We start from the raw sequence: 25,539 nt of genomic DNA, 5'->3' as shown, positions 1-25,539 counted from the left end.
AAATACTCTATATCAGAATCTTGGGCCAGAATTTGCCTCTAAGTACTCTAGATTATTCTGAGTAATTGGTCATTTCTTCATCTAAGACTCCCTGTGTGCTGCTGAAGACCCCCTCCTTTCAATAGACTTTCTAAAGTGGGGAGACAAGACAACAATGAAGCTAGGAAAGCACCTGTTTCTTCACACATGTTGACTTCTTCTGATGCATGTCATAATTGAGCATGATCAATAATTTCACATGTCATCATGATTTATTATGGATGCCAGCACAACTGGAACAAATTGCTTAAGCAGAATCCATTTATCTCTGATAGACAACCAAGTTTTAATCTTGTTTACCAACTCCTTCCATTTGAAACAAATATCAATCTAGATTTTATTTAAATTACTGAAAGACATTGTCAGATTAAAAACAAGAATGTTTTTCTACAATATTGAACACACACACACACACCTAACACATATACCCAACCTTCTTAAGTATTCTACATACTGGATAGCTTAAAAATTGTCCTATTACTGAAAAACTTGCTGCAGTCAATGGAATACAAGTTATTTTTAAACTTTAGTGTTAGGCAGAAGTATTGAATCATGTGGTTTACTCTGATTGCATATTGCATAATTAAATTATGGGTGCATATTAACTGTCCAATCTTTAAGTATCTTAAAATGATTATTAGAATGATTATTAGAATTCAATTCCAGCTTGGAAAATCTTGTGATCTCCCAAAATGGACTGTACATGTAGGAACACATTCTTAGTATTATTGGCATATACCGCAATATTTCTTCACGTTCTTTCTGCAATTATCATCTAATAGTACTGGCCCCTCTTCATAATTGTAGAAATCATTCATACTCCCTTCCATTGTTCAAAGACAATGTTATATCACAATTTATTACCTCACATTTGGTGCAGTGGTTAGAATGCTGTACTGCAGGGCAATTCTGCTGACTATCAGCTGCCTGCAATTTGACAGTTCAAGTCCCACTAGGCTCAAGGTTGACTCAGCCTTCCATCCTTCCAAGGTGGGAAATATGAGGACCCAGATTGTTGGGGGCAATATGCTGACTCTGTAAACTGCTTAGAAAGGGCTACAAAGCACTCTAAGACGGTATATAAATCTAAGTGCTATTGCTATTGCTACATACCTGAAAATAAAAGTCACACCTTTGGCAATGTTAGCCACTGCAAAGCAGCTCTGAGATACTCTGAAGCTTCTCATTTACATACCGTTTCCCCAAAAATAAAACCTGAACTTATTTTCTTTTGGGCTCCAAAATAAGCACTAGGGCTTATTTTCAGAGGATATCTTATTTCTTCCCCCATGTAATTTAAGAGTACATCGGAGGCTCACTTCTTCTGCTTGCGGCAGGGCAGGAGGCCACACGTTACATCAATGCCATTGCCGCAAGGCAGGGGGTAGAGCTGCTTCACACACCCCACACCAGCTTACCTTAGGGCCCCACAGCCAAGCCACCCATGCCCTAACACCTGCCTCGCCTCGTGGTGATGGCTCCACCAGCCCTGTCCAGCAGGGCCTTGTGTGGCTGCCAGCCCACTTCTGCTTGCTCATGCAGCCACAACAGAGGAGGCTGAGTGATGTCTTGGCATGGATGGCCTGGCTGCATGGACCCTGAGGTAAGCTGGCGCGGGGCGTGTGAAGCAGCTCTACCCCTCCATCTCGCCTTGCAGCCATGACACAATAAACCAGATGGAATGGGCGGCTGAATGGCTGCACAGGCACTTACGTAGGGCTTATTTTGGGGATAGGGTTTATATCGGATGCATGCACAAAAATCTAGTAGGTCTTATTTTTTGGATAGGTTTTATTTTCGGGGAAACACGGTAGGTATCAAAAATTCAACCTCAACACAGCTTCTGTGATTCAGAAATAATGACTAGGAGAATCAGACTTATTCACATTGGGAATATGGTGGCGATTTACAATATTTAGATATTTCACCGAAGTGAGTCAGTGGTTGTCTTCTGGTGCATCTAATCACTTTCCTGAAGCTTCAGATAGATTTTTTGGGGGAATATCTCTTCTTATATTATAAAAGATCCCCACTGCTTATTTGTCTACCTGTGTGTTCAGAGACAGACAAATCAACCATACATTGCTCTCCTCGCATAGATACATGTTTCAGCCTAAATAAAAATACTGTCTTAAATAAGAAATCAGAAAAAATATTATCCTTCATTTACATTCATATTTTTGAAAACAGCATAAGACAGGATCCATAGTTCCATAGTTGCTTTTTTTCCTGCACTTTTAACAGCACCAGAGAAATATTGATTACTGAACAGGTTACTTATGAAAGATAACAAATGTTGCTTAATTGTTGTGAGACAGCTGTAAAAATCTCAGGTATAAAAGTCTCTGTATTCAAATGCATTTTTCATATAAACATATTTTATAAAGCATACAAACATCACTGGATATTTTAAGAAGAATCTAATTCATTTTGAACAGACTATTTAGGTGAAGCAAAAATAAAATAAAATGAGGACAATATTCAGTTAGACCTGTTTCATTTCATTTATATGATACACGAAAAAAAAATGAAAACAATTTAATGAAACAAGACCACAGCCCATTACAGCTAAGTTTTAATGGTTTCTTGGCAGCAAAAACGGAGGCCAGGTGGCCTGATTGCCATTAACCTGTCATTGGTTAACCTGTCATTGGTGAATTGTCATTCACTTTATGACCAAAGATTCAGTAATTCTTTTTTTTATGCAAAATTTGTTTGCTGTGCCGTCTTCAAACAGGATGATTCAGTGGTGCCTTCCTTGAGGAGAAACTGTTGTTTCCAGAAGCTGAAAAGAAAGTCACAAGACAAAATTCAGAGCTCTTTCAGGATTGTCCCATTACAAGAGAATAGAGGTGAAATCACTTTCCAGTGATAGTGGAAACATGACTATAAGTGGACTCGGATACTGCCATGTTTCGGGTCAAAAATAGGGAAAATTGCAGAGGCCTCCATGACAACTGGTGCCTCTGAGGGGGCTTTTAATCTTTCTAATATGACAGAAGATTGAAAAAAAAAATATCAAGAGGCCTAGGCTTATCTGTCTGTCTGTCCACCCATCAGCATGATCTCTCTCTGAAAAATGAACTGTCTAGAGCCAAAGTTGACATGGCAGACAAAGCCAAGGCAGAAAAATCAGGTCTACAGATGGGCTGGATGAGTCTGGAGCTGTGGAGAAAATCATCCTCGTTGTCATTGTCATCCCCCACTGCCTCTCCAAAAGGAAGGCAAATTCTAAGACATTCTCTTCTTCCTCCATCTGAAGCTTAGGCAGGTGGCCCTGGGCTTCCCAGTGCATACACACACACACACATGCAATGAAAGTACATACACAAGTGAAAATGGCCACCACTATAAAGAGTTGAAAATCATTTGGGAAGCCTTGCCCTCAAACATTTGCATCTTTGTTAGCATTTACATGAACTTTTTAAGGCCACCAAAATTTTAACAGATAAATAAGCCATGCAACTTACGGTTAATCATTCCAGTCTGAGTTACCACTGTTCCACAGAGCTAAGAGGGGAAAAAATCCACAAAAATATAAATCTGTATGGAGATAACTACACAAATATGGTAAGTCAAGAACAATACAATATAGAAACTGAAGAGTGAAAAGGAGCTTTTATTACCCAGTTTTATTCCAATTCCTAGGTTGGAAATGTAGCCACGATGAGGTCATGCATTTGTGATCACAAAAGGCACCAGGGCATTGAGCCCTCGACTTTTCTTTATGAACAAAAACATAAAGCTCTTTATAACCCACTAAGAATTGAGAACAAGGGCATGCAGATTGGAAAAGAAGATAAGGAATAACTAGGGGAAGAGAGCAAAGGTTATAAAGCTTTGGTATGAAAAATTGGGGAAAAGGAGTTCAAGAGCTAGTCTTTGCAATATCTCTCCAATGTACCCCAAAGTTCCTTCAGCATAGATGTCCATGGTATGATTTTTGACTATGGAAAGATGAAAGGAAATGGATGCTTGAAAGAATGCTAATTGATTTCCTAACGTGCTTTCGACAGATTTTCCTGTCAATATCCCTATAGAAGACAACTTTTCACAAAAGGAGTTTTCAATGTCTATTAATTTTTAAAATTAGAAATACTGATGATTTGTGACAGAAGTAGATTTGGAGTTTGAAGTATTCTGAACAGACCATCTCAATTTTAGAAATTGGCATCTAACTTCAAAATTGTCCATGACAATTGTGAAATAGGGTGGTCTTGTTCTGTTTTTCAACCTTTCCCCTAGTTCCTTAGCAAATATTGCTGTGGAACTTTGCTTTACTTCAAAAAGCTGGTTTTCAGCATATCCAAAGCTGAAGGAACTTTGGGGTACATGTTAGAAATATTGCAATTGGTTAGTCATTATTGCTAGGGGTAACTAGAAGGGATTTAAGGTTTAAAAAAGTTAATGTTTTCTTAAAATATATTCCAAAAATTTGGAATCTTTCACTCTATAGAGCACTTAGAATATAATGCCATTGGACTGTGGCAAGAAGCCTGATCAGATGATCATCAAAGAATAATGGTATCCTAGACTCTAGATGTTGGCTACCATAAAATTTGTCAACTCTCAGCCTTGGAATCAGCTGGGATATTAGCCAAGATAATACGATCCTGTCTAGTTTAATTCCTTGTTTAAAAATTGCATCATAATATGGAAATAAGAGAAAAAAATATAATGTTAATAGTCTACTTATTTAATAGTCTACTTTATCTACTTATTTATACATGGCCTTTAATATGATAAATATAATTTAAATAGAAACTAATGTATTTTTAATTTCCTTGTTTAGTTTACAAATATTCCTTTTAATACATCTTACATTTTTGTTCTTTGTTGAATGTATGTATGTATGTATGTATGTATGTATGTATGTATGTATGTATGGCTTTATTTTTAAAATGATAGGTTTTTAAAATAAAATAATGGTATGTAGACTGCTATTTAATTTATATATAACTCAAACTACTATGGCTTGTTTTTTTAAAAAAAAGACATATTTGTAATGCTTTTCAACTTCAAATAAATGTTTTGAAAACAATGTTTAAAAAGAGAGCAGTTGCTAAGTAATGAAACCAATTTCACTATTAAAATTATATTTTTATATAATGGATATAATGTGAAAAAACATAGTCAAGGAAAAATCATGCAAAAAGAAAAGATATTGACTTTAAAACGTGCAGAAGTGTATATGAACAATACAAGAAACACTAAGGACACTTAAAAGGTGGGCAGTTTTAAACTTGGTTTACCTTGTCATAACTGGATTGTGTATACCATATAATTGCTCTTTATGATAACCAATATTACAATTTTCCAAACTGTAATAAAATAAATACATGAGGAAAGGAGTGGGTTAATGATAAAACGCAATTTAATTCAAATTGCAGTTACAAAGATGGTAATTAAAAAGGTCATTATCTGAAATGTTATCAGTTGCCTTTCCAAAAAATGTTAGATACAGCAACTTATACCACAACCAATAACAGAAAACACCAATTCATCTAGTATCCTATAACATATAAAATAATGCAAATAAACAGACTCTCATTGGAGCCTATGAAATCTATGGAATGGAAGGGAATTCTACAGAATGTTCCATGTCGAAACATTTTGAATGTAAAATTTTGTAGCTATGTATGTAGATCAAAAAGGCAGTGATAGAGAAAAATCAACAATCCAAATATGTTATGTTTGAAAATGTTTGACAATCTAAATATGTTATGTTTGAAACTTAAAAACCCATAAAAAAACAAAATCACAATCACTCCCGCTTTACATGCCATATGATTAATAAAGCTTTCTTACTTTTTCATGGGCATAGTTTCAACACTACAAAAATAATAAGAAAAAAGAATTATCATGTTATTTCTAGAAAATAATGTTTGGCATAGCAGTATTTTTTTTTCTCTTATAGCAAAAGTGTGATATAAACACAATCTTCGTCTCAAAGAAACAAATGAGAATTTTTTTAAAAAAAAGGTGGGGGGGGAGATTGGAAAAGGCATTGGAAAAACCTACCGAAAATGATTCATAAAAGTAGAGACTAGTGAAAAATCAGCAAATACAGTTATCATAATGTGCCAAATCCCTGAGACAGATGAACTGCAAGACGGAAAAAGAGAAATCCTATTATGCAGAGCAGGGCATAAACTAAGAGCTATGGCAAGGAAAATATGGAAGCTAACTATCAGGAATAATTTCAAGATGTGGTAAAAAAAATCAACATGGCTGCCATAACGGGGCCAATCTTGTAGAACTTGTAGTTTTTATTTATTTATTAAATTTATTGTGGAGAATAAATCACATACTTTTCCCTGTGTTGACCCTTCAAATTTTGGATGGCTATGCCTCCCCGCAGTTGTCTTCTCTTCTTAAGGCTATTCATGCCAAGTTCCTACAACTAGTCTGTGTGGAATTTAGCTTCCAAGCTTCTCACCATCTTTTTGCTATGGCTGCCATCTTGATTGTGCCTGCCATTCTGATTATTTTGGCCACACCTTGCAGATACTCCTAGAAAATATAGCACAATTTTGGTTCCATGTGTGATCCTCTTGCATTGTGGCTGTTCTTGGAGGGTTCTCCAATCTACTTTGCCTGCAGTTATCAGAGAGATGACAAGAATTGTCCCCAGTTTCAAATTGCAGCAGTGGCTTTACCTGTGCCTTTGCGCATATCAGTGAGCACAGGTGTTGGCAGGGAGATTTTGTAAAATGTGCCTTGCCTACCGGCTCCGTTTATCCTCATTGCTCTTTTCAGGATCAACAGAAAAAAGAAAATGTATGGACTGACATTCTTGTATTCCCCAAGGACAGCTGCATTCAGGTTTGGGATTCTACCAGTTTGCACCTATTTGCTAGAACAGGTTGTTAACATGCTAAGCAGTTCGGAGAACCGGTTGTTAGAAGAAATTACTGGCCTAATCCTGTAAGGAAGGCAGGAAGGAAACATTCTGGTGTTGCTTACAGAAACTGCCTCTCAGTTAATCCTTATTACATTCTTGGCAGGACTAGACTTCCTGTCTCAGGAACTTCTCTGGATTATTTTTCCCTCCTTTGCTGGTACTTTGCTTGAGTGGAGTGACCATTCAAAGTTACAATGGCACTGAAAAAAGTGACTTATGACCATTTTTCACACTTATGACTGTTGCAGCATCCCCACAGTCATGAAAGGCCAGGTGAGGAGATGCGTTTCTCGATGTGAGTGATATTGAGTTGGCCACGCCCAGCCAATAACATGACCAGAAAGCCATGTCCACCCAGTCACATGACCACCAAGCCACGCCCACTGTCTAAGCCATGCCCATAGAACCAGTTGTTAAAAAATTTGAATCCCTCCCCTGCTTTAACTGGTTCAACTTCATACTCCGCATATGTCGGGGAGGGGCGGGCAACTTCCTTGCAGATGCCATCTCCTACAGGCTGAAGTACAACAGTGCCTGAGAGGTACTGATGACAGCCATCATCTCATCCAAGCGGCGTGCAGCACCAGCTCTCACCCAACAAGAAATGACCCAGCCAGAGCCAACCCAAGACTTAGCACAACCCTTAAAAGTTGCTCTGAATAAGACATGAATGGTTCTAGCACCACAAAGATGACCTATCTCTGAGGGAGGGGCTGGCATGGGAGGGTGTCAAAATACCACGTTTTTTGTACTATAAGGCACTTTTTTCACCAAAAAAGTGGGTGGAAATGCCTGTGCATCTTATAGAGCAAATACGGGCCTGTTTTTGGCCTCCCAAACCCTCCACATGTCCCATTTTTGCCCTCCCCAGCCCCCAGAAGCACTCTGCCGGCCCAAATCAGGCCTGTCTTTGGCCTCCCAAGCCTTCCATACATATCATTTTTGCCTGCCCTGGCTTCCAGAAGCACTCTGCAGGCCAAAAATTGGACTGTTTCTGGCCTCCAGAGGCCTTTCCCCTCCAGAGGGGAAAATGGGCAACACATCATGCTTAAGGAAGAGTGGGTAGTGAGCGGGCGGCGGCTCCGGGGCAAGGCCGGAGCTGTTGAATCATGCATTCCCCAACCCAGTCAAGGCAGCTGACGGTTCCAGGGACTCAGGGAATAGTGCGCGTCCCTGGGGCCCCAGCCCCCAAGCCAAGACAAAGGGTCAGTGGGCGGCATGCATTGCTTACCTTTGGTGAGCTGACCGGTTATCAACAAGGCAACTGGAAGGCGATTAGCTGGGCCATGTGGTGAAGGCAACATATATAGGGCAGGGGTGGGCAGGGTGAGCTTTGAGCAGCTGGAAAAGATGAGTGACTCGAGCGTCAAGTGTTGAGCAGCGGGAAGGGGCGAGTGATCGTCGCGCGACCGTACTGGTTTGGGGGCGCGGCCAGCCAGAAGTCACTATTGGTTCCACGACCCACGCCAAATTCTTGCTACCGGGTCACCAGAACTGGTGTGAACCGGCTGAATACAACCTCTGCAATGGAGCCTGTTACTCTGACTCATTCTATTTTTACTTACTCATCATACACATCCTCGGTATCCATCCTGCGATAGAATTTGGCTAGTTTCACCGCACAAATAATGGCAGGGATCAGCAAGATGCAACAGCCTCCTAGTCCGAACCAGAAAGCATTCTAACAAAAAGGAAAAAGAACAATTGGATGCATATCTAATCCAAGCTGCTTGGAATGCTTCTTCCTCATTCCTTCTGTAAGCTTCATCTCAAAGCTATTCATCCTTTTTCACTTAGGTAAAAACACCAAACTAGAGTCACTTGAGTATTCTAGCAATAAACAAGCAAAACTTCAGTTTTAAGAAGGATGAAAATGTGTGTTTCAAGGGATGCAGTTGTTCAAGTATAGTTGCTAAGCCCTCCAACTTAGCAAAGACATTTACTGCTCATGAGATCATAGGCCAGTGATGGCTAACCTTTTCAGCTTGGTGTGTCGAAAATCGGGAAAAAGTGTAGCCTTCCTCGGGTCGTGTGTCACTTCAAAAACAATGCGAGCCGAGGTGGCTTCGGCTCTGCTTGGCTTCGTTTCCTCAGCCCCAGCTGCTTTCAGTCCGCTCGGGAGGAGGGGGAGGAGGTGGTGGCGGTGGCTCGCGTTGTTTTCTGAGCTCTAGGCTCTAGGCTCGTGGACTCAGAAAACAACGCGAGCCAAGGTGGCTTCGACTCTGCTTGGCTTCGTTTCCTCAGCCCCAGCTGCTTTCAGTCCACTGGGAGGAGGAGGAGGAGGAGGTGGTGGTGGCGGCTCGCGTTGTTTTCTGAGCCCGCGAGCCTAGAGCCTAGAGCTCAGAAAACAACGCGAGCCGCCGCCACCACCTCCTCCCCCTCCTCCCGAGCGGACCAACAGGCGTGTCAGTCAAAGTGCCTCGGCGTGTCACGAGTGACACACGTGTCATAGGTTAGCCATCACTGTCATAGGCCATTAAGTCTTTTCTTGCATGGAAAGTTTACTTTAGCCTTGAATTCAACTTCCTTCTTGTTTTGCTCCTCCGGGTGAGTCAGGATGGAGCTTTTCCCTGTGGAATCTGAACCTCCTGCAGAGCCCTACTAGAGATCCTTCTGTGGATGGGGTAGCCCAAACCAGAGACAGATTGTAAAACCATAAGCAGAAGACCTTAGGGACAAAACCATGCAAAGAAGGGCCTGGCCTCCAAGCAGGCCATCAGCTTCCAAGAATCACCTGCAATTCCCATTTTTACATAACACTTTTCAGTTTTATGAGATCATTCTGCTGTGAAGCTCTGATTTAGGAAAAGTCTAAAACAAAGCAAAAACTCAGATTTTTGTTTTGGACAGCTAATTTTACATGAATCAAACTAAAAAGATAGCAAGCTGGTTTGGTTTCATATTTAAATGGCAGTTAAAAAAAATCCTTCCTTGACTTAGTATTTTCAGATAGTCAAAATACACACACAGTAGTGCAGCCATATTTTTTTCTTATTTATTCCCTTATCTTGATAAAGCGATTTCCTTTATATCCTTCCTTTAGCTTGATAAAGATATGTTTGAATAAGGCTGGTTATCAGTCTTATTTATCATAAAATTTGTTTTATGAGGAATCCAACAGAAAGTGGCATAAATCCACAGAGAAACTATAATAGAAAAGCATTATCAATCTTATTGGCTTCTTCACTCTAACGAGCAGATAAAGTTTCTGGCAGAGAGATGGCTTAAACACCCACACCCTCCTCTAATTCCCACTTACCAAAGAATCCATTACATAGCTGCACAGAAATATATCGACAGCTGTATCAATCGTATTTGCAATTGGTTTACAGGTTGCTACTTGTGTAGTAATCTGCAAGAGATGAGACACAGATTTGATGTTCTAATGTGTCCATGAACATGCTTCTCCACACCCATCTTAAGACAGAAATGAATTCAAATGTATTCAGTTTTGATTCTTGGCTGCATATTTGATCTAGATTTTCATAACTGATGAGAAAACAATCCAATAAACCAAAAGGTCTTACCGAATCCTTCACCCATACTGAATACTGCTCAAAGTAACCTAAGATAGTATCCATGTATTTCTTAGCTTCCTTGAAAGAAAGAAACCATTGTTAAGAGGCATATAAGAATCCAAAGCTATGTTCAGTGTAAGGATTTCTTTTAAGGGTTACTATGACAAAAATATTTACCTGGACAATTATAAATGAAGCATTGTTGTTTATAAGAAGTTGAGTGGCTTCAATGGCACTGATTACACTTCTCACTTTTTCCTGGAAAAGCGGGAGAAAAGACCTTAGGTGAAACCCATCCTCCAATTGTGATGAATTAAGGTCTTGAAACAGTGCCTAGCCAGACACTGCAATTTTTTAAAATCTAGATTTCCATAGTTATTTAAAGAAAAAAGGATTAAAATCCATAGCAGGATATTTAAAAAGCAAACTAGATAGATCACTTTTCTTTAATTTCCTATTAAATGGAGATAAAATTCATTAAAATGTTCTGCTTATTCTTTAATACTTAATTAAAACTTTTTTAAAAAAATAGCTAGTTTTTAACAAACACTTGGCCTATTATAAGCAAAACACTGAGAAATAAATGTTCATTTATTGTAGAAGATAAGAAAGAAAAACTTACTGGAAGTTCTAATGACGTTTTCTGTAGTAACCGAATACTCTGGTTTAAAGTACTCTAGTTTATAATAAAGAAAACAAAGATTTTATCTCTAATAGCTTGAGCCACACACTTTTTATGCCATTACTTTTAATGCTTAGGTGTGTATGTGGGGAGGGGAATTGTTATAATTGTGAAAATAAAGATATGCAATAATTTTGAGATACTTTTATAATCTTGTCGCAGATACATGCAAAGATCTGTTTTAAAGCTGGTCCTTTATAATTGTATAAAATATCTAGTAGCCGATTAGTTAAACTGCATGATACACCAACCAGTATGGTAAGAGACAGGAAAATACTAGAATTATTTGATGCTATAATTGCTGAGCTGCTTCTATAACCTTCAGCCCATGTGAAGAGTTGTGCTTTTCTTCTTGAATTGTAAATTTTAGCATATGCACAGCATTTCATCTCAGTCCTTATTCTCCACTGCTGTTAAGAAGAAGAAAAAATAAGCAGAAAAAAATATCCACTCTCTGTCCTTGAGATAATGGGGGCAAATAGATTAAAGTTTGCAGACCCTGAGTGTCTTGAATATTGGAGAATTATAGGAAGCAGACCAAGATTATAAAAGTATCTCAAAATTATTTTCTTTACAAATCTATGTAGCCAGTGTTCATGATTTTTAACATGCTTTCGTGCTTTTAAAAATACTTCTAGTGATTGAACTAACATTCAACATTAGCAAAGGTAATTTACTGTGAAGTCTTTGATACTTTTTAGTCTTTTCTTCAACTGAAGTCAAGCTTAGTTACATGCTTAATAAAGACTGTCTGAAACAGGCTTAAGCTAATTATTCGATTTCAGTATAAGAAAGGAAAAACACTTACCCTAGCTCTAACATATTTCTTGACAGCCAGTTTTTGAAATAAAAGATTGAGGATGATTAAAATTACTCAGCAGGAAAAATTATGAAGAAAACAATAGAGACTTTTCAGAGAAGAAGATGGTCAAGACAAATTACCGCAACATTAAGAGAAAATTAGCACCCACAGACATTGGCGGGGAGGTGGTGTTCAACCAGTTTGGAGGCTAAAACATACAATGAACGTTTGCAAGTACTTAGCATGGCGAGTTTAATGAAGAGAACGACCAGGGGAGTCATGATAGCAGTGCTTCAATATTTGAGGGGCTGCCACAGAGAGGAGGAAGGGGTCAAGCTATTTTCTAAAGGTCCTGTAGGCCAGACAAGGAATAATGGATGGAAACCAAATGAGGAGAGATTTAACCTGGAAATAAGGAGAAATTTTCTGACAGTGAGAACAATCAACCAACGGAACAACTTGTCTTCAGAAGTTGTGGGAGCTTCATCACTGGAGGCTTTCAAGAGGAGATTGGACTGCCATTTTTCAGAAATGGTATATGATCTCCTGCTTGGGTGGGGGGGGTTGGACTAGATGACCTACAAGGTCCCTTCCAACTCTGTTAATTTGTAAAGACCTATGAGATCATCAAGTTCATGCATATATCATCCCTGTACAACCTCTGCTTGAAAATTTTCAGCTGAGAAACCACTCCATGAAATAACTTGTTCTATTGATTGCCCACTCTTACTATCAATAAATTCATCCTAAAGTTTACTTTATCCTTGAAGTTTTGCCCCATTTGTTTTAGTATTGACTTCTTGAACAAGTGAGAATAAATCTTTGCCCTTGATATCTGATATCTGCCCATCATGTCCCTCTCAAACCTTTCATCTATAAGCTAAACACACCTAGGTCTTTTCACCATCTGACATCAACCCTGAGGACCCCAGGGTACTGGTGAAGTATTGAGAGAGTTATTATTTACACTTCTTCATCCAATATTTCCTAGTTTTAGTTTTAGTTTTGTTTTTATAGATGTTAATGTTTTAATGATTTTTTTTTGTATTTATTAATTGTAGCTTCTTGTATGCTGCCCAGAGTAATTTGTTTTGTGAGATGGGCAACTATATAAATTTGACATATAAATAAATAAGCAAACTAATAAATAAATCTTGGTAATCTTCTCTGGACTTGCTCCAGTTTATCAATATGATACATTACAGATTCCAATATTACTGTAAAAAATTTTTACCATTCCTTGTTCCAACGGAACAACTTGCTGGTTATGTATCAGCCGAATCGTATTTGCATGTCCTTTCAAAGCGTTTTCTAATGCTCCTTTGGGCTAGAAATGCAAGGAAACAATTAAATGTATGGTTTCCAACATGTAAGTTATTCTGCTGTTAGAGCAGAAAAGCAATAATATCAGAAAAGAAAACTGATATTCCTTCTTTTCCTGTCTGCATGCTTCCACTTAGAATAATCCATTATCAAGGGAAATACATGCTTTCATGTGATGTAAACCCAACCATTTTTTCAAGAGATCAAAAATTGCAGATGCCTGCTACTGAGAAGTTTCATTATAAATGTGTAACATGAGATTTCAAGCCAGCAGCTGATTAACAACAGGAACATTCTAAATTGTCATGTTCCTGTTCAAGATGAAAATCTACATTCTTCCTAAAAGTATTCTAGATGGTCTTGTGGGGGTCTTAAAAGAAGCAAAACAAGTTTTCTAACATGAACCTGCCTCTTTTCTCCTAAACAATTATGTTCTGCAGACTGGGCTTAGTTATTTTGGGCCTAACATTATCCACGACTTTCAAAAGACATTTTTGAAACCTTGCTGTAACTCCCAACCCTGAGCCCCAGAACAACTGCTACAGAATGCTCTATTTTATGCATGCTTTAAGACAGCCATTCAGCCATTCAGTAGTTACAACATTGCCACTTGCTCAACTTACCAGCTGATCTGCTCTCGCTTCCAAATCATTAGCATATAACAATAGATCAATTTTGGTGATGCTCTTGTTAATCTAGAGCGAGGAAGAGAGGACAGAAAATCATGCAGCATTAGACTTAGAGGGAGAACAGGGTTAATCTGTAGCAACAAAAAAAATCAGTCTGATAGTACAACGAAGATTGTCAAAGGCTTAACAGGACAAAGACAGGTCTTCAAAAAGTGCATGTGTGTTTGTTTCCCATTCTGATTCTGGCAGCCTGGTCTGGCTACATAAGCAATACAGATAGTCCTCAAGTTATGAATGTAATGGAGCCTTCCCATTCCATTCGTAACCCGAGGATTTGTAGGAGTGAATCTCATACCTTGAACACGATCACTCCCTCCTTTTGCCCAAGCATTCACTAATTGAATTCACAATTTGTTAAATGCATGTGAGGCATCTCGGGGTGGAGAAGGACAGGAACAGGCCACCTGCTTCAGACTACCCAAGGCCTCCTCCGACCCACAGCTCATTCTCCCTCCCCTGGGACCCTCACAATTGCTCCCCCCACCCATCCTGCTGTGCCGAGTCACTTATCTGATGAAGGTCTGTCTCCTCTCCAGCCTGTTTCTTCACCTGCTTCCTCCTTTTTCATCACTGAAGCTTTCCACAAGCAATTTGGCGGCAAGAAAGGAGGCCTGGAAGGGTGCATGCGGCCTTTCAGGCCTCTTTTCTCGCTGCCGAACCACTTGATGACAGCTTTGGTGATGAAAAAGGAAGCCTAGAGGGCAATGCACACCATTCTGGGCCTTCTTTCTCACTGCTGAATGGCTTAAGGATGGCTTTGGTAATGAAAAAGGAAGCCTGGAGGGCTGCATGCACAATTCTGGGCCTCCTTTCTTGCTGCCAAACTGTTTGAGGATGGCTTCAGCGACAAAAAAGGCACAGAGGGCCATGCACAGGCTTCCAGGCCTCCTTTTGCTGCCGAACTGCTTGAGGATGGCTTTGGTGACAAAAAAGGGGGCCTGGAGAGCCACACGCACCATTTTGGGCCTCCTTTCTCGCTGCCAAACCGCTTGAGGATGGCTTTGGAGGGCTGCGTCCTTCTAGGCCTCATTTCTTCCAGCCAAACTGCTTGAGGAAAGTTTTGGCAATGAAAAAGGAGGCACAGAGGACCGCGTACCACCTCCAGGCCTCCTTTTTTTGTCACCAAAGAGCTTGAGGATGGCGTCCCTATAGGCTTCAGCAGCCCTTTGAAAAAAGCATTTGTCAGTAGGAGGCTTCCATTCCTCCCAAGCTTTGCTGATGCTGATAAAGGCTTTTTTTCAAAGGGTTGCCAAAACCCACAGAGATGCAATCTCCCTTGCAGGTTTTGGCAAGGAAATGGTAAACAGAGGGAAGGCCTGAGGACCAAAGCCTTCACTTAGTTTGCAAACGTCCATGCCTCAAAGAATAGAGGATTAAAGTGTGAGATCATGTGAGATCATGCTACTGATCTGGCATGATCTCGCAGTATGCTAGGCCTCTGTTTTCTATAAATGTACCAAAAGCCTGAAGCAACGAAGTAGGCAAAGAAATCACGACAGAGAGATCTTCACAAGGTGAGTCTCCACAGGCAGAGTGCCTGAGAAGACCCAGTGGGGGTGGTGAGGGGAGTGAATAGGCAAGACTAATGTTGCAGAGCCTCTACAGTCATTCTTAAACAATTTTTTTGCTGCTGCAACATTCATAATTTCTGCAACATTTGTAATTTTGGGACTGATTCGTAAATGCTAGGGAGCGTTTGTCATGTAACTTCGAACAATCGCTAAGGGAACACTTGCAACCTGGGGATTACCTGTATTACTTTGTTTTCAAAATGAGGCAAAGTACTTTGTATGTAGATGATACAGTATATATTTGAAGAAGAGACTGGACAGCCACTTGTCTGGAATGGTATAGTGTTGGACTAGAAAACCTCAAAGGTCTTTTCCAACTGTTATTCTGTTATATAATAGTTGCTTCTTATAACTATCAGAGTAAAGCAAAGTGAAAAAATGGCTCCCTGTCAGGTGTCTAGAATTAGAGATTTAGTCAACAGCTTACCTCTGACAAGTATGCCGCATAGCTGATTTCATTTATTCCCGAAGAACCAAAATTCAACAAGTTCTCTTTTCCAGTGTTGCTCAGTAAAACTATATTGCTTAAATTTATATTGATTTTCTTGATTTTAAGGGACACATCTTCTGCATACTGTGTGGGAAAAGAGGTGAAAGGAAACAATTCTCAAATTTTGATGCCTCTCATTTCCAAGTGTCTTTTTTAGAAGTGCCTCATACCTATCACATACAACAAATCAGATACATGTCAGATCTGCCATCTTCAGCATAGCTCTCTTCATTGACATTCTGCCATAAAACACAAGGGAGTAAGGAGGAGGATGGGAAGTAAGGAATGGACAGAAGGAGGAAGAGAGAGAATGACAGGGTGACAGGAACCAGAGGTGTCAATCTGGAACACACAATCTGGATCAAATATGGACCGTGAGAGTGGAATGTGAAACTTGAAGAGGCACCAAACTTCAAAGCCATGGTTTGATAGCAGGGAGCCTATGCAACATTTGTCACCAAACTGATAGAGATGAAAATGAGGAAACCCTGAGCTTTATTGTGGCACAAGGCATGGGTAGACCCCTCATACTGGATCTGCATGGCTCCTGAAATGGAACCCTTATGTGAATCAGAGGAGGCGGATATTAAAGATTCAGCAAAAGTCAACTGTTAGAGAGCCCAAAAGGAAACCATTCAGAAAAAGCCTCACAACGTTTGGCAGTTAAGTAAAAGGAGAGGTTGCTGCAGTGATATGGCAATGAACCAAGGCAGACCCCCGAATCCCAAGGAGTACTGGGATTAGGTTTTCAATGAAAAAGACTCAGATGTGCTCTCCCCTCACCACTACCCCGACTGAGTTATAGAAATATTGCTGGGAGGCAAATTACTCAAACCTAAATTATACACCATAACTCCAAAGGAGCTAGACAAGCTCCGGTCCTTTATAGATAAGAACTTGCAGCGGTAATTTATCCAGACAACCAAATTATGGATGGCTGCCTTGGTCCTATTCCAGGAAAAGAAGGATGGGTCCCACCATCTAGCATGGGTTAAATGCTATTTGTGCTGAGAAAGTTTACCCCCTGTTAATGAAAGACATGCCTGCCCACTTGGCAAAGAAGAAGATCTTCACCAAATTACATCTATGAAAGGCGTACTACAGACTACGGATTAAAGAGGGGAACAACTGGAAAACCACTTTCCTACACCTAATTGAAGCACCAATTCTGGTGGCCATATCAAAAAAAGATCATTGAAACTTATGTGGCTAGCTACCCTATATGTTCATCAGCCAAAAGATGTTCAGGAAAACCCCAGGTTTCCTTCGAACAGTGGCAAAACCTCAACCATCCTGGAAAAAATCTCCATGGACTGTATAGTAAAGTTACCAGAAAGTTCAGGAAACACACCCATTTGGGTGATAATCTACCTCTTCTCTAAACAAATGCACTTTGTGCCTTACCTCAAAATTCCCTTAGCACGTACTATAGCCAAACTCTTTGTGCAACATATTTATAGACTTCATGGATCACCAGAGCAAAGTATCTCAAATCGCATGGTTCAATTCACAATTTTGGCAAGAATTCCTAACATTGCTTGGCACCACCCAAGAGCTTAGCTCCTGTCATCATCCCCAGATGAATGGAAGCTGTGAATGCACAAATGGAGTCTTAGAACAATAATTAAGATGTTACATTATTGAACTGACCTTCCTTTCACAGGATTATTGGACTGACCTTCCTTTCACAGAAGTGGCTTACAATAATGCAGTGCATAGCAGCACTGGTTTTAAACCATTCAAAGTCGCAACTGAATTAGGGGCTGGAGGCTAAAACATGATGAATGGTTGGGGGAGCTGGGTATGTCTAGTCTAATGAAGAGAAGTACTAGGGGTGATACTGTTGTAAAAATAATTCAGTAAACGAGGAACACAGACAAACCACAAGCAATAAATCCTACTTTAAGATCAGAGGTTTATTTCACGAGCAATTTGGAACATGAACAGCTATCATAACACAACTTATATCAAATAACTCATTGCAATGAGGTCCACTGACATGGCTGAATCCAGCAAGGAGTAACCAGGCCCTGAACACATCCCAAGACATTCTTTTTATACTTTTCTGCATGCATTTCACAACTTACTTCTCTGTTCTTTCTTACTGACAGACAGTCTCCACATACACCTGTATACATCTCAAACCTCTATCCATCAGCTACTTTCTGTTCCCTATTTCTCACAGCTAGGTTTTCAAAACTACATGACTTTGCAAAATCACATTCTATCACAACAGCTCAGCAGGATTACAAATAGCTCTGTACATTTTGAAATCATCCTATCTAAAACTTTGGTTCATGTCTCTTTTATTCTGGGGTCTGCTGTCATCCAAATGCCTTGTTGAATTTTATAGATCAATAGCCTATCCTTTCTTCCCACAATACGATAGCAGTCTTCCAATATTTGAGGAGCTGTCACAGAGAAAAGGGAATTGACATATTCTTCAAAGCAACTGAGGGCCGGACAAGGATAATATTAAAGAAAGATCCAACCTAGAACTAAGAAGAAATTTCCTGTCAGTGAGAACAATTGATCAGTGGAAAGGCTTGCCTCTAAAAATTGTGGGTGCTCCATCACTGGAGGTGCTCAAAAAGAGATTGCACAAACATTTGTCCAGAATGGTATAGAGTCTCTTGCCCGAACACAGAGATGGACTAAAACACTTCCAAGGTTTCTTCTAAATTGTTATTTTATGTTCTATGTTCTAAATCTGCAAGGCTAAACAACTAGATCAGAGTACCACAAATTATTCCTTTTCCATGTCAACCCACCTAATGGCTGCAATAAATCCCTCTAGATATATTGATTGATTGATTGATTGATTTGATTTGATTTGATTTGTCAATCACTTACAAGATAATAGGTATAAGTATAAACATGAGTAAGAATACAGGAAATAGGTACGAATAAATGGGAATAATAGGACAGGGACAGTAGGCACGATGGTGCACTTATGCACGCCCCTTACAGACCTCTTAGGAATGGGGTGAGGTCAATAGTGGTCAGTTTGAGGTTAAAGGAATAGGATGTAACAACAGAGTCAGGTAGTGCGTTCCAGGCATTGACCACTCTGTGTCTGAAGTCGTACTTTCTGCAATCGAGTTTGAAGCGGTTTACATTGAGTTTGTATCTGTTGTGTGCTCTTGTATTGTTGTGGTTGAAGCTGAAGTAGTCATTGACTGGTAGAACATTGTAGCAGATAATTTTGTGTGCTACGCTTAAGTCTAACCGTAGGTGGCGTAATTCAAAGTTGTCCAACCCCAAAATCTCAAGCCTGGTGATATAGGGTATTCTGTTGTGAGCAGAAGAGTGTAGTACTCTTCTCATGAAATACTTCTGGACTCGCTTGATTGTATTAATGTCCAATATGCAGTGTGGATTCCAGACTAATGAGCTGTATTCGAGTATTGGTCTGGCAAAAGTTTTGTATGCTCTAGTTAGCAATTCGATATTTCCAGAGGAGAACCTTCATAAGATGTTAGATTTACAACTCTTAATGCCTTTTTGGCAATGCTGTTACAGTAAGCTCTGCCACTTAGGTCATTTGATATGAGAACTCCAAGGTCCTTGACAGAGTGAGAATCATCAACAAGGTCAGGGATTCAATCACTACGACACACAAACAGCTTACTTCTTGTAAATCATATTTTCTAGCAAAATCAAAATAGAACAAAATGCAAAAGACTGTATAGTAAAGTACTAAGATACTCATAAACTGTTAAACTCACCATGCTGACGTTTAGGATTGTATGGATATTGAAGAGGTTTTCCAAGCGGAGTGTAGCATAAATGCCTTTATTTTCCTTGCAGTCACTAAAAAGATATATAGAAAAAAGATAAATCAAGAGTTTGTTTCCAATTTTAGATCCTAGTATTTTCCATCAAAAATCTATTTAACTGTCCCCAACAACTGGGCAGCTTATAAAATCCCCAAATTTGCTAACCAAACCCTTCCTACCTTACCTCCCAAACACATTTGAAATTGAGAATTATTTGGACAATTTGTAATGGCTCTGCTATTTGAAAGGCAAACATTAGACAATTCATCCAAAGTACCTAAAGATTTGGAAATTCCGAATAATCTTTGGAATCTAATTAATAATACAACTATTTTTTTCAAGATGTTGTAAGTATGAGATATTTCTGTGTAACTATAAAATTTAACCTTCTCTCTCAAAGACTCAAACATCTGATGGAATTCTTGACAATATTTGGTTTATGAAAAATTGAATGGAAGTAGTAACTGATATTTGAGTCCTTACTTAGCTTCTGCTTCAAAGCAAGAACAATCTGACTGTCAATTGTCCAACTAGTGAACCCAAAAGAAGGAAATACTCTCAGGAGCTTTGAATTCCCAAAAGTAAAATTTTATTGGATACACCATTTTGTTACTGAAGAATCAAAACCAGTTCTGGTTTTCCTGCGTAAATGCTTGCTTAGTTAAACAATAGCTTCCCTTTCTCCTGACCTCTAGGTCAGGGGTGTCAAATTGGATTTCTTCAAGGACTGGATCAGCATTGTAGTTCTCCTCAGGTTAGTGGGAGGCACAGGATGGATGCCTCCTGTAGCACCCTGTCAGCCAAAACTGTGAGCCGGGGACCTGCACATGGCCCACTCTGCCCTTTTTCGGGCTGAACGGCCTCCTGCACCAATTTGCCGACCAAAACAGGGTGCACGGAGGCCCTGCGAGGTCCCCGCATGGCCTGTTTTAGTCTCCACGGCCCCCAACAGCACTTTGCCAGCCAAAAATGGGCCACACAGAGTGGCCCATTTTTGGCTGTCAGAGTGCTGCAGGAGGCTGTGGAGGCCAAAAATGGGTTGGGAGGCTGCACACAGCCCCGTGGCCTGTTTTGGCTGGCAGAGGCACCGTAGGCCAATCCTTTGATATTTCCAGGCTGTCCCTGTAAGCCAGATTTAAACAACCTGCGGTCAGAGGCGGCCTGCAGGCCTTGAGTTTGACACCCCTTCTCTTGACACCCCTTCTCCACATTGTCCAATTATGAGACATCCTTTTGTTATGGGAACAATCCATCTCTTTCTCATGCACCTGTAATAATGACCTTGATGGTTGCCAAGCTTTCACAAGTCCATTCACACAATCTCAGCATTCTATTTCCCCTCTTCCCTCCCCCAGTTCATTGTCTAGTTGAAAAGCATTAAGGTTTGAAAGGAGCAAAGCTGTTCAATCTTGACATGCCAATCCCCTGAAGGAAAAAGACATCATAAACACCATTACCTAGATAGACTTAGCCTTCAATAATCTCTTCGGTCATTGAGGATATTTTACATGGAATCTTCTTAGTAACTTTTCTGCACTAACATTACGGGCCTTTACTCACTCAGCATCAGCTGAGGGGTATTTTTTCCACTGCACTAAGTATTGTAATTTCCCCTTAAAGTATCTTGAGAGTCTAACAGCTCTTTGATCTCATTGTGTTCCTCCCTCTCCCCACTACAACAGGAGGCAGAGGTTCCCCTTTGACTAGCCTTAACTTAGAGACTTGGAAGGGTTTCAAGAAGCTACAGTGGAACACAGGGTGAACTTTCCTGAGCACCTTTGGTAACCACAATTCTACTACAAGTGGGTTTATAATTCGAACAACTGGAAGCAGACCTATGTACTTGGGACCCAGTTTCTTACAAGGTTGCTTCAACTTCAGGTATTTAGTAGACATGTATACTTTCTCCCCAAGCCCAAACTCCTTTTAGGCGGTCTTTTCTGATCTGCCTGTTTCTTTTGCGACGCCCTAGCTTTATTCAGAGCTTTCTTACACACTTCCCCAGGTAGCTTTTAGAGTGTCCATCCAGTCAGCTAATGTTTCTGTGGGAGGAGGTTCCCCTGGAAATTCTGTCATTGGCACAAACTCAACTCCAGTACTTACTTTAAAAGAGGTGAACCCAGTGCTACTATGCACAGTTATTAAAAGCCACTTCTGTGAAAAGTAGGAGCTTTACCCTCTGTTTTCTGATAGTTTATATAGCAACATAGGTACTGCTCAACTATTGTGTTAGCTCGTTCTGCCACCCCATTAGTACTCAGATAGAACTCCAAACTAAGTCCCTGGATTGACCCTATTCACTTTATGAACTCCCACCAAAACTTTGCTGTAAACTGCACTTCCCGATCTGAAATGATGTGCCTTGGGGTTTCATGCAGCTGATAGATGTGCTGCACAAACATCTTGGCCAGACTCTAGGCTGAGGGAAGCTTCGGACATGCGATGAAGTGTGCTTGCTTCAAAAACAGGTGAACCACTACTCACAGTACTCCCATTACTCTTAGACAATTCTACTATAAAATCGATGGCAATTTCTTCTCATGGTCTGCGGAGGTTGACCACAGGCTGGAGCAACCCAGGAGTTTTCCCTGACAATCACTTCATGGACATGCATACTGGGCAGCTGGTTATGTAGTTTTCTACGTCTTTCTACCTGTGTTTCCCTGAAAATAACCCAGTTTTATATTTTTGGTCACCAGAATAAGCACCAGGTCTTATTTTTGGGATGGGTCTTATTTTTTTCATGGTGGCAATGGAGCAAGAGGTGAGGCGGGTGGGGGTGGAGGATGAAATGAGGCAGTGGGGGCGGGGTGGAGAACAAAGCTTCTCCTTGCTTGCTGCCACAACAGAGCAGGAGGCTGAGCGAGGCATCGGTGCTGCAGCCACTAAGCAAGGCAGTGGGGGTGGAGGATGAAGTAAGGTGGTGGGGGTGGAGGATCAAGCCCCAACAGTATCCTTGACTGCCCAGCCTGCAGAGCAGTGGTGGTATTCGACCAGTTCTGCCCGGTTCTGGAGAGCCGGTAGCAGTGATGAGCAGTGGAGACCGAACTGGTTCTCTTCGCTGCTCTGTGTTTGGCCCACCCACCCGCCTGGGCTCCCATACTCACTTTTATGTCCAGAATTCAAAGCCCATCTGCTTTGCGCGGCACAGATTAGCGCTGCGTGGCAGCTGCTGCAGCAACCAGCATTGTGCAGGCTTGCAGGAGGCAAGTTAGAACGCCTCTGTGCCTGCGCAAAATGCGTGTTTAGCGCACGTGTGCACACAAAGTGTGCATGCATGCAAAGCGTGGCCACCAAGCCACGCCCACCAAACTGGTGGCAACTTTATTTGAATACCACCACTGCTGCAGAGCTCTGATGCTGGCAGAGTGCGGTGGCGGCAACCAGAGCAGCCTCTTCACCATCTCACCCGGTGGTGGCGGCCAGCGCAATGCCTCCTGCCTCCATTCACATTCCACCACCAGTTACCTGGAGCCCTTGGGGGGGGGGGGCTGCCTTGCCCCTGCTTTCCAGCTCCTGCCCAGTTCCACTTGCTTCCCCAAAGCATCCCTTCACTAACCTGCTTACCAGATCTGTTCTCCACTACCATGTCAGGGCAACAAAAAAAGACTGTGGGACTACCGGTTAAAAAAAAGGGGGGGATGCTTTGGGGAAGTCACGGGAGGTGGGCGAGAGCTGGAAAGCAGGTGGCAAGGGTGAGACGGGGAAGGGGCTGCTCCGGCTGCCAATATCAGGACTCTGCAGGCTGGGCAGCCAAGGATACTGTTGGGGCTTCATCCTCTACCCCCCCGACCTCATTTCACTCTCCACCCCCTAACCCCCCCCCACACACGGCCTTGATTGCCAGGCACTGGTGCTTCGCTCAGCCTTCTGCTCTGCTGCGGCAGTGAGCAAGGAGAAGGTTTGTCTCCCACCCCTCACTGACACATTTCATCCTCCACCTCACCTCATTTTGTCCTTCACCCTCCCACCGCCTCACTTCATAACCATGAAACCCTCCTACGGCAGCAACCAGACAGAATGGGCAGGCGAAAGTAAGCCCTATTTAAGAGCCAGTTCTAGCTAAAGAACAGAAGTCAGCCAATTAGTCTGAAAAAGGGATAAGGTCAGTCATCCACTTGGACACTTTATTGCTATGGAAATGGACAAAAGGGAAGAACGCCCTCCACCACCACAATCAATAAGAGGAGGTGGTTTCTATCTGTTCCAGTTATGGAGGGAAGAAGCAGATGATGCAGAGTGCAGGACACAAATTGGGAGATATTTCAATCATTTTCAGATGATTGAAGCTATACGTGCAACCTCAGCAAAACTATTAAACAATAGAAGCAGGAAAGAGGGAAAATTTACCTGTAAACCTTTTCAAATGTCAAGTCAATATCTGGGTTTTTCAAAATGATGCCAGATAGATAGTGTTTCCACTTGTGATCAAGCAAGTAGGGTGTGTCCAAAATCTAAAATGCAATTTAAAGAAGATCAACTTATAAATCTAATTTGGCTTCTATAAATAATCCTTGACTTACGACCACAATTGGCCCCAAAATTTCTGCTGTTAAGTGAGACATTAGTTAAGTGACTTTTGCCCCATTTTACAACCTTTCTTGCCACAGTTGTTAAGTGAATCACTACAGTTGATAAGTTAGTAACCCGGTTAAGCGAATCTGGCTTCTCCATTGACTCTGCTTTTGAGAAGGTTGCAAAACATGATCACATGACCTTGGAACACAACATAAATATGAATCGGTTGCCAAACATCTGAATTTTGATCACATGATAATGGGGATGCTTGCAAAGGTCGTATCTGTGAAAAATGGTCATAAATCACATTCTTCAGGGCAATTGTAACTTTGAACGGTCACTAAGCAAACTGTTGTAAGTCGAGGACTACCTGTATTCAGAAATATGGTCTTTTTGTTATTATATCTTGTTTTGCCACTAACAAGAAGCTACATTCAGAGGTGGTATTCAGCAGGTTCTGACCAGTTCTGGAAAACCCGTAGCGGAAATTTTGAGTAGTTTGGAGAACTGACAAATACCACCTCTGACTGGCCCCGCCCCCATCTATTCTCTGCCTCCCGGGTCCCAGCTGATTGGCTGGGTCTTCTTTTGTTGCCCTGCACAGGAGAATGGAGCTGGAAAGCAGGTTAGTGGGGTGGGGGGGGGTGGGATTTTGCAGTATCCTTCCCTTGGAGTGGGGTGGGAATGGAGATTTTGCAGTATCCTTCCCCTGTCACGCCCACCAAGCCTTGGCCACCAAGCCATGGCCACAGAACTGGTAGTAAAAAAATTTGAATCCCACCACTGGCTACATTATATAATACCCATTTCCTAAACATAATGGTGATATTACACAGGGTGGCAACTTTAGAGTGTTTCAGAGGCCATGTTATTGATTAACTGAAGCACAAAATAGGAACTTAGTTTAGATCAAGTGAAGTTATTTATAGCAAAAGTAATAACTTGGAATGATTGAAAAACCAAATGGGAAATCCAGTTCACATCTAATTTCTTCCAGGAAGTTGTTTCAAACTTGTTTCCTCATTTGTAATATATGGCTAATAATATTACCATCTACTTTATAGGAGTACTCTAAAGATGATACAGTAATGACTATCTTACCTCTACCTCAAGCTTGGCACCACAATAAATCATATGTTAGGGCAGGAGTCCCCAATCCCTGGTCCATGGACTAGTATCGGTCCGTGGCATGCCAGCAACCAGGCCATGCAAACAAGTGAAACC

General features: G+C 41.0%; 1 protein-coding gene across 18 annotated transcripts in view; it reads right to left on the bottom strand.

Annotated features, from left to right (window-relative positions):
• Positions 1-232: 232 nt before the first annotated feature.
• PROM1 (prominin 1) overlaps positions 233-25,539 on the bottom strand; it is an 85,332-nt gene continuing 60,025 nt past the window's right edge. For 8 of the 18 annotated variants that reach the window (XM_087963368.1, XM_087963362.1, XM_087963361.1 and 5 more), the window contains 15 exons: positions 24,148-24,251; positions 19,747-19,831; positions 15,956-16,102; positions 13,892-13,963; positions 13,182-13,272; positions 11,952-11,980; positions 11,084-11,137; positions 10,639-10,719; positions 10,471-10,539; positions 10,203-10,295; positions 8,509-8,624; positions 5,848-5,871; positions 5,292-5,360; positions 3,510-3,549; positions 233-2,824 (listed from right to left, as the gene is read on the bottom strand). In XM_087963368.1, coding sequence (XP_087819494.1) covers positions 3,531-3,549; positions 5,292-5,360; positions 5,848-5,871; positions 8,509-8,624; positions 10,203-10,295; positions 10,471-10,539; positions 10,639-10,719; positions 11,084-11,137; positions 11,952-11,980; positions 13,182-13,272; positions 13,892-13,963; positions 15,956-16,102; positions 19,747-19,831; positions 24,148-24,251 — 1,053 coding nt within the window. In that variant the 3' untranslated portion in view covers positions 233-2,824; positions 3,510-3,530. Of the gene's footprint in view, positions 2,825-3,509; positions 3,550-5,291; positions 5,361-5,847; positions 5,872-5,916; positions 6,553-8,508; positions 8,625-10,202; positions 10,296-10,470; positions 10,540-10,638; positions 10,720-11,083; positions 11,138-11,951; positions 11,981-13,179; positions 13,273-13,891; positions 13,964-15,955; positions 16,103-19,746; positions 19,832-24,147; positions 24,252-25,539 lie in introns of those variants that run through there. The other 10 variants (XM_087963366.1, XM_087963376.1, XM_087963377.1 and 7 more) reach the window with 5 other exon arrangements.

This window comes from Notechis scutatus, chromosome 4, assembly GCF_049901735.1.
Source record: "Notechis scutatus isolate UNSWTSFEM ecotype Mainland chromosome 4, rNotScu1.2, whole genome shotgun sequence".
In the NCBI taxonomy this organism is placed as follows: domain Eukaryota; kingdom Metazoa; phylum Chordata; class Lepidosauria; order Squamata; family Elapidae; genus Notechis; species Notechis scutatus.
This window is presented reverse-complemented; position numbering and strand designations above follow the sequence as displayed.